The 16,773-nt window shown below is 39.6% G+C and overlaps 1 protein-coding gene across 1 annotated transcript in view; it reads right to left on the bottom strand.

Annotated features, from left to right (window-relative positions):
• LOC127529870 (uncharacterized) overlaps positions 1 to 5,240 on the bottom strand; it is a 64,360-nt gene extending 59,120 nt beyond the window's left edge. The window contains exon 1 of the mRNA XM_051935018.1: positions 3,860 to 5,240. Within this exon, the coding sequence (XP_051790978.1) occupies positions 3,894 to 5,000 (1,107 nt within the window). The 5' untranslated portion in view covers positions 5,001 to 5,240 and the 3' untranslated portion in view covers positions 3,860 to 3,893. The remainder of the gene's footprint in view (positions 1 to 3,859) is intronic.
• Positions 5,241 to 16,773: the final 11,533 nt, after the last annotated feature.

The following is a 16,773-nucleotide window of genomic DNA, read 5'->3' as shown; positions in this document are numbered from 1 at the left end:
GATTTCAGTACTTTCTAGAAGCCTAGGCTTTCTACAGCATGGGCTTACACAGCTAGTATATATATATATATATATATATATATATATATATATATATATATATATATATATATATATATATATATATATATGTATACATTTATATATACGTACATATACAAATACATATATATATATATACAAATGCATATATATATACATATATATATATATATATATATATATATACTAGCTGTGTAAGCCCATGCTCTAAAAAGCCTAGGCTCCTAGAAAGTATACTGTGGAACCTGCAAGTAACTTGGTTTACGAGTGTTTTGCAAGACGAGCAAAAATCTTTAATAAATTTTGACTTGAAGTACAAGTAGTACGTATACGCTTTGTCTGCTGAGTGTCATGTGATCACAACTGGGCCAATGGTTCTTCTCTTTCTCTCTCGCTGCAGGATTGTGGGCAATCGTCTCCTATTCTCTGTCTGAGTCGGCGTGCCTCACTCATATAGTCAACATCCGTACGAGCATATACTGTTTACTACAGCATTGTGTGTGTGTATGTGTGTGTGCTGTCCCTGTCTTGCACCCTAAAACACAAAGCTGAGTCTCAGTACTTTAGCAACACCAGCTTTATTCAGCTTGAAACAGCAACAGCGCAGTTATTTATACACAGACACAGCAGTCAGGCAGGGCCCTGCACATTTATAACGTTCCTTGTTCCTTGTATCACCCATCGACGGTAGGCGCTTATAGCATGTCCACGATCTTTTCGGATTTGCTTTTACGGCGAACTGTGATTGCTTTGGGACGCTCTTCCGCGTGTCGTCCCATTGGGTGCAATCCCACAAGAGTTTAGAAACTCACTCACACCAGCCATGATTCTTTTCAAAGGTTAATTTGTTTTATGTATTTTTACTTTATATCTTGTATTAATCATTTTTATATGAACAGTTTTGGGTTGTGGAACAAATCATCTGAGTTTCCATTATTTCTTATGGGGAAATTCACTTTGATATATGAGTGCTTTGGACTACGAGCACGTTTCCGGAACAAATTATGCCCACAAAACCGAGGTTCCACTGTATATATATATATATAAACTGCTCAAAAAATTAAAGGAGCACTTTGAAAACACATCAGATGTCTATCTCTACTGCTCTGGACTAGTATCCATGACTGGTATGATGTGTTAAGAATGAAAGGATGGAAATGAAAATGATCAACCAACAGAGGGCTGAATTCAAAGACACCTCGAAAATCAATTGATTTGTCTTTAATTTGTTTGGTTATAAATTGATCTATTTGTATGGAATGATTCCAATAAAAATTAATAAAATAAAAAAAAAAAAAAAAAGAAAATCAAAGTGAAAAAAATGATGCGGCAGGCAGGCAGGTGAGTCCATTTTGCCAAAAATTTCAATGCAGCAACTTCAAATCGTACTCAGTAGTTTGTATGGCCCCCACGTGCTTGTATACATTCCTGACAATGTCGGGGGGACATGCTCCTAATAAGACGATGGATGGTGTCCTGGAGGATCTCCTCCCAGATCTGGACCAGGGTATCACTAAGTTCCTGGACAGTCTGAGGTGCAACTTGGTGGCATCGGATGAACCCAAACATAATGTCCCACCCAGAGGTGTTGCGTTGTGCTACAATATGTACACGTGACAATAAACATAAAATTGTTGTTCTACTTTGACAGAAATCCAACTCAACTTAGCTCTGAGGCTAAGGATCTGTGGTGGTATCCAGAAGGTTGCCGGTCCGAATCCCCGTCACTGCCAGAAGAGATCCTACTCTGCTGGGCCCTTGAGCAAGACCCTTAACCTGTAATTGCTCCAGGGGTGCTGTACAATGGCTGACCCTGCGCTCCGACCCCAAGGGGTTTGCGAAAACTAACAAATTCCTAATACAAGAAATTGTGTAAAGCAAAATAAAGAACAAACAAAAAAAAAAAAAGATATCCCATCAGGAAGTCAAATTGGTGTCCAAGGAGTCTGAAACCCAACTTGTCTGTTAAATACTGTTTAATAAGGTAAGTCAGATAAAAAGACTGTTTTGCATTATGTTGTTAATGTACAGGCATGTAAAGTGCCTAACTCTGATTTGAATATGGCTACTGTTTTGTTTTACTCTTTTACCTTCCAGAGAAACAATTAGTTAATATCATTCTTCCATGCCATTTTCCAACTCACATAATCATATCTGGGACAAACCAGTCTAGCAGTCACAGCAGTAGTATTGGCGTGAGTACAGAGTGAAGTCACATCCAACTCCATGACAAACAAGAATGTATTAAAAACTCAAGGTATTTGATAGAAAACACAAATCAGCCCGGGGTGGCGATACTATGAAACTAATGAAGCTTAAGCTTCAGGGCCCCAGAAGCAACTTATCCACATTGCTTATAAACTTTTTGCATGTCTACTGTATAAGAAGGGATTTAAAAAAAATAATAATAGTTGTGGAATAATACTCCTCCCAGGCAGCTTTGTCCTCCTCCTCCCGACTCTGGCGCCTCAAGTACTGGCTGCAGGCTCTTATAGCCCACAGGAAGTTCTTCAGGTGATAATTAACCTGCTTCAAGCTTCAGTTCCTGGTGTGGCTGCATTCCAGCCCACAATGGCTTGTTAAGCCGTACAGCTCCACCCAGTGGAGGCCACAGAGCCCAAAAGAGCTGAGCCCTGAAGTTACACGCTTGTGGCCCTGATGTGACCCAGGAGGGCTGCCACCACGCGTTCCGGGGGATGTAGTGTGCATCCCATGGCTGCTCCCCCAGACCCAGTGTCAGAGGGGCATCCTGGCCGGGCATGGGTCTCGGCCATCCGCCACGTAGTGTAATTCAATACAAAGTAATAGTTGATATAAAAATTAAAAAGATTATTAAAGTATCATATAGGCTTGCCATACATGAAAAAATGTTCAAATCAGGGATATTTTATTCTAAAAATATCTCTCTATTATATTAAAAACGTTTACCGTCGTGTCCACGATATTCAGCCTTGTCATCTCCACACTTTAGTCTTGCCATCACTCTGATCAGGTTCAACGTTGACCTGTCTGTCCATAAGGCCATTTTGCAGAATTCTGCAGGATCATTTAAGTATTTTTTGGCAAACTGTAATCTGGCTGCTTTGTCTTGGTAGAGTATTATATTGCTCTACTTTTCCCTTTTGTATTATTAATATGTTGCCTTTGTCAGAATGCCTCTAATCTCACAGACGTACCACTGTTTATAAGGTATTATAGTAGATAACTTCCCCTTCTACATGTATAACCTCAGGCAATTAGGTGTAGTAAAAGACAAGCAGGAGTTAAGTTACACTTTAAATAAAGTATTATTGATAATATTAATAAATAATAACAATATGCAATGTACATTTGAAGATTGGCAACCATACAACCTGATAAATGGTGATGTGTAGTTTCAGGTGGCACACAGACATATTAGTTACTTACAATGTCTCTAGTTAAGTCATCATTTGTGGTCAGCTTTCTTCAGAACAGGCCGCATGCCTGTCTCAATATGGCTGCCAAGCTGTGCTCTTCATTGTGTTGTCCTTTTCAGCTCATGGTGTGTGAGATGCTCCTTCATCATTTGGTAAGAGAGAGAGAGAGAGTGAGGGAGTGAGCAAATTAATAGGTTTTCTGTCCAACCCCTAGAGCCAATAGGATGTCATGGTACTTAAAGGTTTCTTCTTCTTCTGCTTTCGGCTGCTCCTGTTAGGGGTCGCCACAGCAGATCATCTTCTTCCATATCTTTCTGTCCTCGTCATCTTGAATAGGCTCCCTTCTGGCAGTAACATGATTTGAACCGGCAACCTTTCATATACCAAAACAGATCCTTAGCCACAGTGTCACCATACACATCATTGTTCTTCTTCTTCTTTCGGCTGCTCCCGTTAAGGGTCACCACAGCGGATCATCTTCTTCCATATCTTTCTGTCCTCTGTATTTTGTTCTGTTACCCCCATCACCTGCATGTCCTCTCTCACCACATCCATAAATCTTCTCTTAGGCCTTCCTCTTTTTCTCTTGCCTGGCAGCTCTATCCTTAGCATCTTTCTCCCAATATACCCAGCATCTCTCCTCTGCACATGTCCAAACCAGCTCAGTCTCACCTCTCTGACTTTGTCTCCCAACCGTCCAACCTGAGCTGACCCTCTAATGTCCTCATTTTTAATCCTATCCATCCTCGTCACACTCAGTGCAAATCTTATCATCTTTAACTCTGCCACCTCCAGCTCTGTCTCCTGCTTTCTGGTCAGTGCCACTGTCTCCAACCCACATAACATAGCTGGCCTCACTACCGTCCTGTAGACCTTCCCTTTCACTCTTGCTGATACCCGTCTGTCACAAATCATTCCTGACACTCTTCTCCACCCATTCCACCCTGCCTGCACTCTCTTTTTCACCTCTCTTCCACAACCCCCATTACTCTGTACTGTTGATCCCAAGTATTTAAACTCATCCACCTTCACCAACTCTACTCCCTGCATCCTCACCATTCCGCTGACCTCCCTCTCATTTACACACATGAATTCTGTCTTGTTCCTACTGACCTTCATTCCTCTCCTCTCTAGAGCAGTTCTCCACCTCTCCAGGGTCTCCTCAACCTGATCCCTACTATCACTATAGATCACAATGTCATCAGCGAACATCATCCATGTGGACTCCTGTCTAATCTCATCTGTCAACCTGTCCATCACCATTGCAAATAAGAAAGGGCTCAGAGCCGATCCCTGATGTAATCCCACCTCCATCTTGAATGCATCCATCACTCCTACCGCAGACCTCATCACTGTCACACTTCCCTCGTACATATCCTGTACAACTCTTAAGTACTTCTCTGCCACTCCCGACTTCCTCATAAAATACGATAGCTCCTCTCGAGGCACCCTGTCATCCAGGTCCACAAAGACGCAATGCAACTCCTTCTGGCCTTCTCTAAACTTCTCCATCAACATCCTCAGAGCAAACATCGCATCTGTGGTGCTTTTTCTTGGCATGAAACCATACTGCTGCCCCCCTAATCATCACCTCACTTCTTAACCTAGCTTCCACTACTCTTTCCCATACCTTCATGCTTTGGCTCATCAATTTTATCCCCCTGTAGTTACTACAGTTCTGCACATCCCCCTTATTCTTAAATATCGGCACCAGTACACTTCTTCTCCACTCCTCAGGCATCCTCTCACTTTCCAAGATTCTATTAAACAATCTGGTTAAAAACTCCACTGCCATCTCTCCTAAACACCTCTATGCTTCCATAAGTATGTCATTTGGACCAACGGTTTTTCCATTCTTCATCCTTTCCATAGCTGTCCTTACTTCCTCTCTTGCTAATCCGTTGAACTTCCTGATTCACTATCTCTACATCATCCAACCTCTTCTCTCTCTCGTTCTCTTCATTCATCAGCCTCTCAAAGTACTCTGTCCATCTCCTTAGCACACCCTCCTCGCTTGTGAGTACGTTTCCTTCTTTATCCTTTATCACCCTAACCTGCTGCACATCTTTCCCAGCTCAGTCCCTCTGTCTAGCCCACCGGTCCTTTTCTCCCTCCTTAGTGTCCAACCTCTCACACAACTCATCATACGCCTTTTCTTTAGCCTTCGCCACCTCCCTCTTCACCTTGCGCCTTATCTCCTTGTACTCTTGTCTACTTTCTGCATCTCTCTGACTATCCCACTTCTTCTTTGCCATCCTCTTCCTCTGTATACTCTCCTGTATTTCCTCATTCCACCACCAGGTTTCCTTTTCCTCCTTCCTCTTTCCAGATGTCACGCCAAGCACCCTTCTTGCTGTCACCCTTACTACATCTGCTGTAGTTTCCCAGCTGTCTGGTAATTCTTCACTACCACCCAGTGCCTGTCTCACCTCCTCCCTAAACTCAACCTTGCAGTCTTCCTTTTTCAACTTCCACAATTTGATCCTTGGCTCTGCCCTCACTCTCTTCCTCTTCTTGATCTCCAATGTCATCCTACAGACCAACATCCTTTGCTGCTTAACTACACTTTCCCCTTCCACCACTTTGCAGTCTTCAATCTCCTTCAGATCAACTCTTTTGCATTCTGTGTGCATCTTCCTCCACTCTTATACGTAACCCTCTTCTTAAAATACGTGTTCACCACAGCCATGTCCATCCTTTTGGCAAAATCCACTTTCCTCTGACCTTCTTCATTTCTCTCCTTGACACCATACCTACCCATCACCTTCTTGTCTCCTGTGTTTCCTTCACCAACATGCCCATTGAAATCCGCTCCAATCAACACTTTCTGTCCTTTGGGTACACTGTCCATCACTTCATCCATCTCACTCCAAAAATCTTCTTTCTCACCCATTGCACACCCAACTTGCGTGGCATATGCACTAACAACATTCATCATCACACCTCTAATGTCCAGCTTCAATAATCATTACTCTGCCTGACGCTCTTTTCACCTCCAGATCACTCTTGACATACTGTTCCTTCAGAATAACTCCTACCCCATTTCTTCTCCCATTAATGCCATGATAGAACAATTTAAATCCACCTCTGATCCACCTGGCCTTACTCCCCTTCCATTTAGTCTCTTGCACGCACAATATATCAACCTTCCTTCTCTCCATCATATCTGCTAACTCTCTCCCCTTACCAGTCATACTGCCAACATTCAAAGTTCCTACCCTCAGTTCCACTCTCTTTACCTTCCTCCGCTCCTCCTGCCTCCAGACACGTCTCCTGTCTCTTTTTCTCCTCTTTCTTCTTTGGCCAACAGTAGCCCAATTTCCGCCAGCACCCTGTTGGCTAACAGTACTGGTGGCGGTCGTTGTTAACTCGGGGATCAACTGATCCGGTATGGAAATTTGTATTGTTGTCTGCATATTGATTTGGCAAAAGTTTATACCGGATGCCCTTCCTGACGTAACTCTCCCCATTTATCCAGGTTTGGGACAGGCACGAAGAAACACACTGGTTTGTGCATCCCCTGTGGCTGGGTTGTGGTACTTAAAGGTTCTGATACAAGCCAATTCCAAACAGCCATACTTCAGATGAATGGGGGAATAGAACACCTTCACACCTGCCACCCCCCTAAACCATATGTTAAGGTACAGCTTGGCAGTTAGGCAGCCTGGCTTTCCTGTGGGGGGGTTGAGAGACTTCAGAGAAACACTCGCCAAGCTGGTTTGAGGCACTTCCCCCAAAGCCTGTCGTCCAATTCAAAGGGACTCAGTCCTGCTGGGGTTGTAAACATGAATGCTTCTCACTAATGTAACACTAATATTATATTGCTTTGCCTAAGTTACAAATAAAGAGATACAAAATATTTATCAAAACTTATATGCAAATTATATGTAATTAAAATAAAACCTTCCAGAATTTGAACCCGGGACTGTGCTGGTGTGTTCGTGTTGGGGTTTGGGGCTCACTGACACCCCTGGTTTTATCAAAGAGGCGTTGATGTAATTTAATTTTTTTATTTACTTTTTTTACGTTTTACTTTTCTACTTCTACTTTTTTTTACTTTTACTTTGTACTACATTTTATTACTCATTGGTGTTTAAAACAGACAGTTGTAGTGAAATACTCAAGTAACTGATTTTCTCTCTGTAATAACTAAGGACCAAACTGCCTTCCTCCCATGCCCCACATACTCTTCTATATACCACCTCTTTAAATACAATCACTTTCTCTAACGGGGCAGGGGGCACCCTGATGCCCTTTGAGCTGCTCAGCCACAAGATAGTTGACAGCCAGTGCCTGCCCCCGGGGGTTGGCAAGTGAAGTGAGCCCCCTCGTTCAATATAAAATGATTATAAAAATTTAAAAAGCATAACATTTATGACAGAACATATCTTAGTAAGTCTGAAGTAAACCACCTAAAAATACATTGTGCCCAGCATAATTTTTTGACAAAACAATTTATCTGTGTGATGTGAATTGAATAACCCTGTGTGACAGACTCTCACTCTGTCCTAGGATAGACAAATACTGGCAGGACAGGCTACAGCCTCCTGACACCAGGAATTGAAATGAAGTGGGTGTGAGAATGGCAGGGAATGGCTAACTGAATCTAACACTAGATGGCAGAACATCACAATAAATGATGTTTTATTTCACAAAGTGCAAGGAAATGCAAATACAACTCTTGGTTGTTTTCCTTTCATTCAATCTGAATGGAGTCTGCTGCCTTCTGGGTTTCTGTCGTGTATTTTTGACTTTTTTATAGGCAGTGTCATCAAGAGGTTAAGGAACTGATCTCTAAACCACAAGGGTGTCAGGTTCAGTCTCCACTTCTGACTCACCGTCCAACCTTAGCAAGTCACGTAACGTGTTCTACCTGTAAAAATACGACTAGGAACAGCTACAAAGCACCTTGAAATGTTGTTTGCCATAGAGAGGTGCTATACAGGTTAGTTGATTGAGTTTATATTCAAAAAATATTATTCTTTGCTGAACAGACTTTTAAGTAATACACATGAGAGAATGATAGATAGATAGATAGATAGATAGATAGATAGATAGATAGATAGATAGATAGATAGATAGATAGATAGATAGATAGATAGATAGATAGATAGATAGATAGATAGATAGATAGATAGATAGGAAAGGAACTATAGATAGATAGGTAGATAGATAGAAATGAAAGGCACTATATAATAGATAGATAGATGAGAAAGGTGCTATGTGATAGATAGATAGATAGATAGATAGATAGATAGATAGATAGATAGATAGATAGATAGATAGATAGATAGATAGATAGATAGATAGATAGATGTGAAAGGCACTATATGATAGATAGATAGATAGATAGATAGATAGATAGATAGATAGATAGATAGATAGATAGATAGATAGATAGATAGATAGATAGAAATGAAAGGCACTATATAATAGATAGATAGATGAGAAAGGTGCTATGTGATAGATAGATAGATAGATAGATAGATAGATAGATAGATAGATAGATAGATAGATAGATAGATGTGAAAGACACTATATGATAGATAGATAGATAGATAGATAGATAGATAGATAGATAGATAGATAGATAGATAGATAGATAGATAGATAGATAGATGTGAAAGACACTATATGATAGATAGATAGATAGATAGATAGATAGATAGATAGATAGATAGATAGATAGATATGAAAGGCACTATATAATAAGTAGATTTGAAACACATTATGTAATGATAGATAGATAGATAGATAGATAGATAGATAGATAGATAGATAGATAGATAGATAGATAGATAGATAGATGTGAAAGGCACTATATAATAGATAAATAGATAGATAGATAGATAGATAGATAGATAGATAGATAGATAGATAGATAGATAGATAGATAGATAGATAGATAGATAGATAGAAATGAAAGGCACTATATAATAGATAGATAGATGAGAAAGGTGCTATGTGATAGATAGATAGATAGATAGATAGATAGATAGATAGATAGATAGATAGATAGATAGATAGATAGATAGATAGAAATGAAAGGCACTGTATAATAGATAGATAGATGAGAAAGGTGCTATGTGATAGATAGATAGATAGATAGATAGATAGATAGATAGATAGATAGATAGATAGATAGATAGATAGATAGATAGATAGATAGATGTGAAAGACACTATATGATAGATAGATAGATAGATAGATAGATAGATAGATAGATAGATAGATAGATAGATAGATAGATAGATAGATAGATAGATAGATAGATAGATAGATAGATATGAAAGGCACTATATAATAAGTAGATTTGAAACACATTATGTAATGATAGATAGATAGATAGATAGATAGATAGATAGATAGATAGATAGATAGATAGATAGATAGATAGATGTGAAAGGCACTATATGATAGATAGATAGATAGATAGATAGATAGATAGATAGATAGATAGATAGATAGATAGATAGATAGATAGATAGATAGGAAAGGTACTATAGATAGATAGGTAGATAGATAGAAATGAAAGGCACTATATAATAGATAGATAGATGAGAAAGGTGCTATGTGATAGATAGATAGATAGATAGATAGATAGATAGATAGATAGATAGATAGATAGATAGATAGATAGATAGATAGATATGAAAGGCACTATATAATAAGTAGATTTGAAACACATTATGTAATGATAGATAGATAGATAGATAGATAGATAGATAGATAGATAGATAGATAGATAGATAGATATGAAAGACACTATATAATTGATAGATAGATAGATAGATAGATAGATAGATAGATAGATAGATAGATAGATAGATAGATAGATAGATAGGAAAGGCACTATAGATAGATAGGTAGATAGATAGAAATGAAAGGCACTATATAATAGATAGATAGATGAGAAAGGTGCGATATGATAGATAGATAGATAGATAGATAGATAGATAGATAGATAGATAGATAGATAGATAGATAGATAGATAGATAGATAGATAGAAATGAAAGGCACTATATAATAGATAGATAGATAGATAGATAGATAGATAGATAGATAGATAGATAGATAGATAGATAGATAGATAGATAGATAGATAGATAGATAGGAAAGGCACTATAGATAGATAGATAGATAGATAGATAGATAGATAGATAGATAGATAGATAGATAGATAGATAGATAGATAGATAGATAGATAGATGTGAAAGGCACTATATGATAGATAGATAGATAGATAGATAGATAGATAGATAGATAGATAGATAGATAGATAGAATTGTATTTTGTTCCCAAGGGGAAATTTGACTTTTCACAGAACTAAATACATAAATAAAAATAAATAGATACACAAATATACACATATAATATCACATGAACACCAACCAGAATGACTAAAACCTCTGACTTGTTACAGTGATATTTTCATAACGAAAACGAGAACTAGAACTAAAAATATTGTTTTTCATTTTACAAGCATGAAAACTGAAATAAAGGCAAACAGAGAAACTAAAAATCAATAAAAATAAAAATTAATGATTTGTGAATGAACTAAAATGAGAATGAAGATTGAGTAAAAAAAAAAAAAAAAAAAAAAAAAAAACCGGCAATAGCATTTTCGTTCAGTCCGGTTCAGTTATGTTGCGCTGTTCACTGTTTGTTGAGCACATTTGGGTGGTGCCAGTAATAAAAATGACATGTGTATGTCCTCCAAATTTTAGAAAATGCCATAACTTAAATTTGTAAGTTGCCATGGATAAAGATATCATATTATGCAAATATACAAAAACAATAATAATAAATTGTCGGTTTTTAAAGGGTCTTTTCCATGTGGTGCCCATGCCTACAATCAAAATACTAATAAAGCTTCAAAATGTTAAAATAAAGCAGTTTATGTATCCAAAATGATGATGCAGAACAGACTTTAAAGGCTTTGATTTCATCATAAGTGGGTTCATCTTATTTTTCAAACATCCTCTTTGTGATAAGACAAACCTACAGTGTACGTATTTAGGATCTGGAAGAGTAAGAATGAGGCAAAAATGTTTATTGATGGATTCAGAAGAGTTAATTCCATATATGACATTTAAGCTTTCTTATAATGGATCAAATTAAAACAAAAATGGCAGATTTGTTTTACCCTTTAATAAGATCTTTCAGTCAACTGTGTTTAAGTGAACACCAAATTGATCATCTTAGGGGAAAAGAAAACTATTGCTTTGTTGTTTACATAAATTTGCAGACCCTTTAGTTGAAGTGGTCTCAGTTTGCTTATATTTCCAGGACAGATACAGTGCATCCGGAAAGTATTCACAGCACATCACCTTTTCCACATTTTGTTATGTTACAGCCTTATTCCAAAATGGATTAAATTCATTTTTTTCCTCAGAATTCTACACACAACATCCCATAATGACAACGTGAAAAAAGTTTACTTGAGGTTTTTTCAAATTTATTAAAAATAAAAAAATTAAGAAAGCACATGTACATAAGTATTCACAGCCTTTGCCTCGAAGCTCCAAATTGAGCTCAGGTGCCTCCTGTTTCCCCTGATCACCTTTGAGATGTTTCTGCAGCTTCATTGGAGTCCACCTGTGGTAAATTCAGTTGACTGGACATGATTTGGAAAGGCACACACCTGTCTATATAAGGTCCCACAGTTGACAGTTCATGTCAGAGCACAAACCAAGCATGAAGTCAAAGGAATTGTCTGTAGACCTCCGAGACAGGATTGTCTCGAGGCACAAATCTGGGGAAGGTTACAGAAAAATTTCTGCTGCTTTGAAGGTCCCAATGAGCACAGTGGCCTCCATCATCCGTAAGTGGAAGAAGTTCAAAACCACCAGGACTCTTCCTAGAGCTGGCCGGCCATCTAAACTGAGGGATCAGGGGAGAAGGGCCTTAGTCAGGGAGGTGACCAAGAACCCGATGGTCACTCTGTCAGAGCTCCAGAGGTCCTCTGTGGAGAGAGGAGAACCTTCCAGAAGGACAACCATCTCTGCAGCAATCCACCAATCAGGCCTGTATGGTAGAGTGGCCAGACGGAAGCCACTCCTTAGTAAAAGGCACATGGCAGCCCGCCTGGAGTTTGCCAAAAGGCACCTGAAGGACTCTCAGACCATGAGAAAGAAAATTCTCTGGTCTGATGAGACAAAGATTGAACTCTTTGGTGTGAATGCCAGGCGTCACATTTGGAGGAAACCAGGCACCGCTCATCACCAGGCCAATACCATCCCTACAGTGAAACATGGTGGTGGCAGCATCATGCTGTGGGGATGTTTTTCAGCGGCAGGGACTGGGAGACTAGTCAGGATAAAGGGAAAGATGACTGCAGCAATGTACAGAGACATCCTGGATGAAAACCTGCTCCAGAGCGCTCTTGACCTCAGACTGGGGTGACAGTTCATCTTTCAGCAGGACAACGACCCTAAGCACACAGCCAAGATATCAAAGGAGTGTCTTCAGGACAACTCTGTGAATGTCCTTGAGTGGCCCAGCCAGAGCCCAGACTTGAATCTGATTGAACATCTCTGGAGAGATCTTAAAATGGCTGTGCACCGATGCTTCCCATCCAACCTGATGGAGCTTGAGAGGTGCTGCAAAGAGGAATGGGCGAAACTGGCCAAGGAGAGGTGTGCCAAGCTTGTGGCATCACATTCAAAAAGACTTGAGGCTGTAATTGCTGCCAAAGGTGCATTGAGAAAGTATTGAGCAAAGGCTGTGAATACTTATGGACATGGGATTTCTCATTTTTTTTATTTTTAATAAATTTGCAAAAACCTCAAGTAAACTTTTTTCACATTGTCATTATGGGGTGTTGTGTGCAGAATTCTGAGGAAAAAAATGAATTTAATCCATTTTGGAATAAGGCTGTAACATAACAAAATGTAGAAAAAGTGATGCGCTGGGAATACTTTCCGGATGCACTGTATGTCTGGGGTGGTCACTGTCAGCTTAACACACTGGAATTTGGCTTTTTTATCCCAGTAGTACTCTGAGGTTAAGGATCTGCGTTGGTATCTGGAAGGTTGTCAGTTCAAATCTTGTTACTGCCAGAAGAGATCCTACTCCACTGAGGTCTTTAGCAAGGTCTTTAACCTGAAAATTGCTCCAGGGGTACTGTACAATGGCTGACCCTGTGCTCTGGCCCCTAAAAGTCATGCAAAAAGACAATTTCCCCATATCTCTCTATTATATAAAAAAATCTTGGAAGGAGATGAGATGTGACTTTCTCAGAGAGACACTTTCACGTCCCGCGAGACGAGATTTTGTGCCAAGATATTTAACCACGCCCGGGGCCGGAAATAAAAGACAAAGAGTAGATGACAAAGCAGAACGTCGTAAAGATAAACGTTGGCGAGATACACATGCAGAGCAGGTTAGAGATAATGGAAGTACTAAAATTCTAAAGTCTCAAGAAAATGAGAGGAAAGATCGCATTAGCACAAACAAATGGAAATTATTACTCTGTGAAAAAACGGAACACCGAAAAGAGATCGAATATATTGTTCAGACTGAAACTTAAAGTCGGAGAGTTGTAGATTGTCTAATTGCTATCAGGGAAAAGTAGTGTTTCTTCCCAATGAAGAGGCATATCTGCGAGAATGAAAAGATTTTTTGCTTAGTGAAGTGAATCCCGCAAGAGAAAATTTCAAGCCCTGCGAGACAAGACTTTATGCAAAGAGATTTGGAAAAGTCCTGCCCACATCGAAAACATTTACAGCCACACACACAGTTCAGTCATCTCTCATTGGTGTGAATGCTATTGTCAGACACAGTTCATATAGAGAGAAAGAAACCGATATTCACTCACGGGCAGTTATATGTTGCGTTGTCACGATGTAATTCCAAACATGGAATCAAAGTTCAATACGATATTGACAAAAAGGTAAAAGCGAAAAGAGATTGAGTATATGGACATAGGTGATATGACAGAAGTATGTAGATATTGTTTAGCTTTAAACTTTAAGTCGGAGACTTGTAGATCGTCTAATTCGTGTTGCCATCAGGGAAAAGTAGTGCTGCTTCCCAATGAAGAGGCGTATCCGCAAGAATTAAAAGATTTGTTGTTTGGTGAAAGTTGAATCCACATACGCTGTCACGCTTGGATCCTAGAGTTGCACAGAAACACAGGAGATTTTAGAGACAGACACTATTCAAACACTTCCGACAAACATAAGTTTCTTTCAAGAGTGAATCGAGCTCCACGTGTAGTCAGAGGGGACAGTTCCATCTCTCAATTAAAAGAATTGAAAATCTTCCTCTTCATAGGGGCACGCCTCAGGAGCGGGACCCCTAACAGGAGTAGAGGATATCTGGGGGAGAAGAGAGACAAGGCAGTGAGACAAAAGGACAGCTGCTGTACAGGCTTTTAAATGTTCGAAGTACCGTGAGAGATATAGATCACATGGCACAGCAGCAGCAGCAATCCAGCAGCTGATCAAGCAAAGAGGAGGTAAAAAAACTGTATTTGTTTCCCATTGTATCACCGTTTAAAAGGGGGATTCGGAGGAGCGACTGCATCTTCTTGGGGTGCGTTCAGCCCCCCTCTTCACAATGTGAGTGGTAGAGAAGTGGCTGGCGTGTAGCGCAGGCACTGGGGTGGGTTGGTGAGCAAAGCAAGCAGAGGGCAAAGCCCCCTAGTGGATTAATAAATGATATCAAATCAAAAATCAAAATCAGTCTGCTTTGCAGAATTGTCCTGGTCATAAGGTAAAATACAGTAATCCCTCCTCCATCGCGGGGGTTGCGTTCCAGACCCCCCCGCGAAATAAGAAAATCCGAGAAGTAGAAACCATATGCTTATATGGTTATTTTTATATTGTCATGCTTGGGTCACAGATTTTCGCAGAAACACAGGAGGTTGTAGAGAGACAGGAACGTTATTCAAACACTGCAAACAAACATTTGTCTCTTTTTCAAAAGTTTAAACTGTGCTCCATGACAAGACAGAGATGACAGTTCCGTCTCACAATTAAAAGAATGCAAACATATCTTCCTCTTCAAAGGAGTGCGCGTCAGGAGCACAGAATGTCAGAAAGGGAGAGAAAGCATACAAATCAATAGGGCTGTTTGGCTTTTAAGTATGCGAAGCACCGCCGGTACAAAGCTGTTGAAGGCGGCAGCTCACACCCCCTCCGTCAGGAGCAGAGAGAGAGAGAGAGAGAAAAACAAACAATCGAAAATCAATATGTGCCCTTCGTGCTTTTAAGTATGCGAAGCACCGTGCAGCATGTCGCTTCATGAAGCAGCTGCACAGAAGGTAGCAACATGAAGATAATCTTTCAGCATTTTTAGACGAGTGTCCGTATCGTCTAGGTGTGCGAACAGCCCCCCTGCTCAATCCCCCTACGTCAGGATCAGAAAAAGTCAGCGCAAGAGAGAAAGAGAAAAGTAAGTTGGGTAGCTTCTCAGCCATCTGCCAATAGCGTCCCTTGTATGAAATCAACTGGGCAAACCAACTGAGGAAGCATGTACCAGAAATTAAAAGACCCATTGTCCGCAGAAATCCGTGAACCAGCAAAAAATCCGCGATATATATTTAAATATGCTTACATATAAAATCCGCGATAGAGTGAAGCCGCGAAAGGCGAAGCGCAATACAGCGAGGGATTACTGTATTGTCACATAGACATGTTCAGAGTGCAGTGACATTTTTACTTGTGCATATATGCTAAACAACAAGCTCCAAGTTTAAGATTAACTGTGAGATGGTCGCCAGTGTGCAGACCTCTTTATGTGGGTCCTTAGATTTTCGTTTTATAGGATTGTGCTCTGGGTTCTGATTAAGCCATTCCAGACTTTTGATCTCCTTTATTTCTTCACACATTCCTTGTTTGATGTAGCTGTGTGTTAGGGTGTTTCATTTTCTAAGGCAAAAAATAAAATGTAAAATATTTGCAGGCTCTGCTTACACCCCGAGTCTCAGTGATATAAAAGATATATATGCCAAATTTCAAGAAGACTGGATAATATTTAGAGGTTGCACACTTTGATCAGTTTTGTAAAAGTAGGCAAAAAATACGATTTTTCAATGTTAATTACTTTTATTGGGAAAACTAGAAATCACAAACTTAAAATAATATTAAAACTAGACACTAAGATTAATAGGTAGTATGCAAAACATGTGTTATATTAATCAACTTTCAACGATGCAATCCCTTATTTTGTTCGCTTGGTGACGACTTTTCTGTGATGCTTGACTACCCTCAACAAGAATTGTTTCTGTTGTTCGTCCCTGACCGATTCGTTAAACTTTTTTATCAGAGCAATTCCTCTTTCTGCGGTATCATTGACCACCTTAAGAGCGTTCACATGGCTTCTAAC

The sequence above is a fragment of the Erpetoichthys calabaricus genome, chromosome 12 (assembly GCF_900747795.2).
Source record: "Erpetoichthys calabaricus chromosome 12, fErpCal1.3, whole genome shotgun sequence".
In the NCBI taxonomy this organism is placed as follows: domain Eukaryota; kingdom Metazoa; phylum Chordata; class Cladistia; order Polypteriformes; family Polypteridae; genus Erpetoichthys; species Erpetoichthys calabaricus.
The sequence above is the reverse complement of the archived record's forward strand: the minus strand, read 5'-3'. Positions and strand labels throughout refer to the sequence as shown.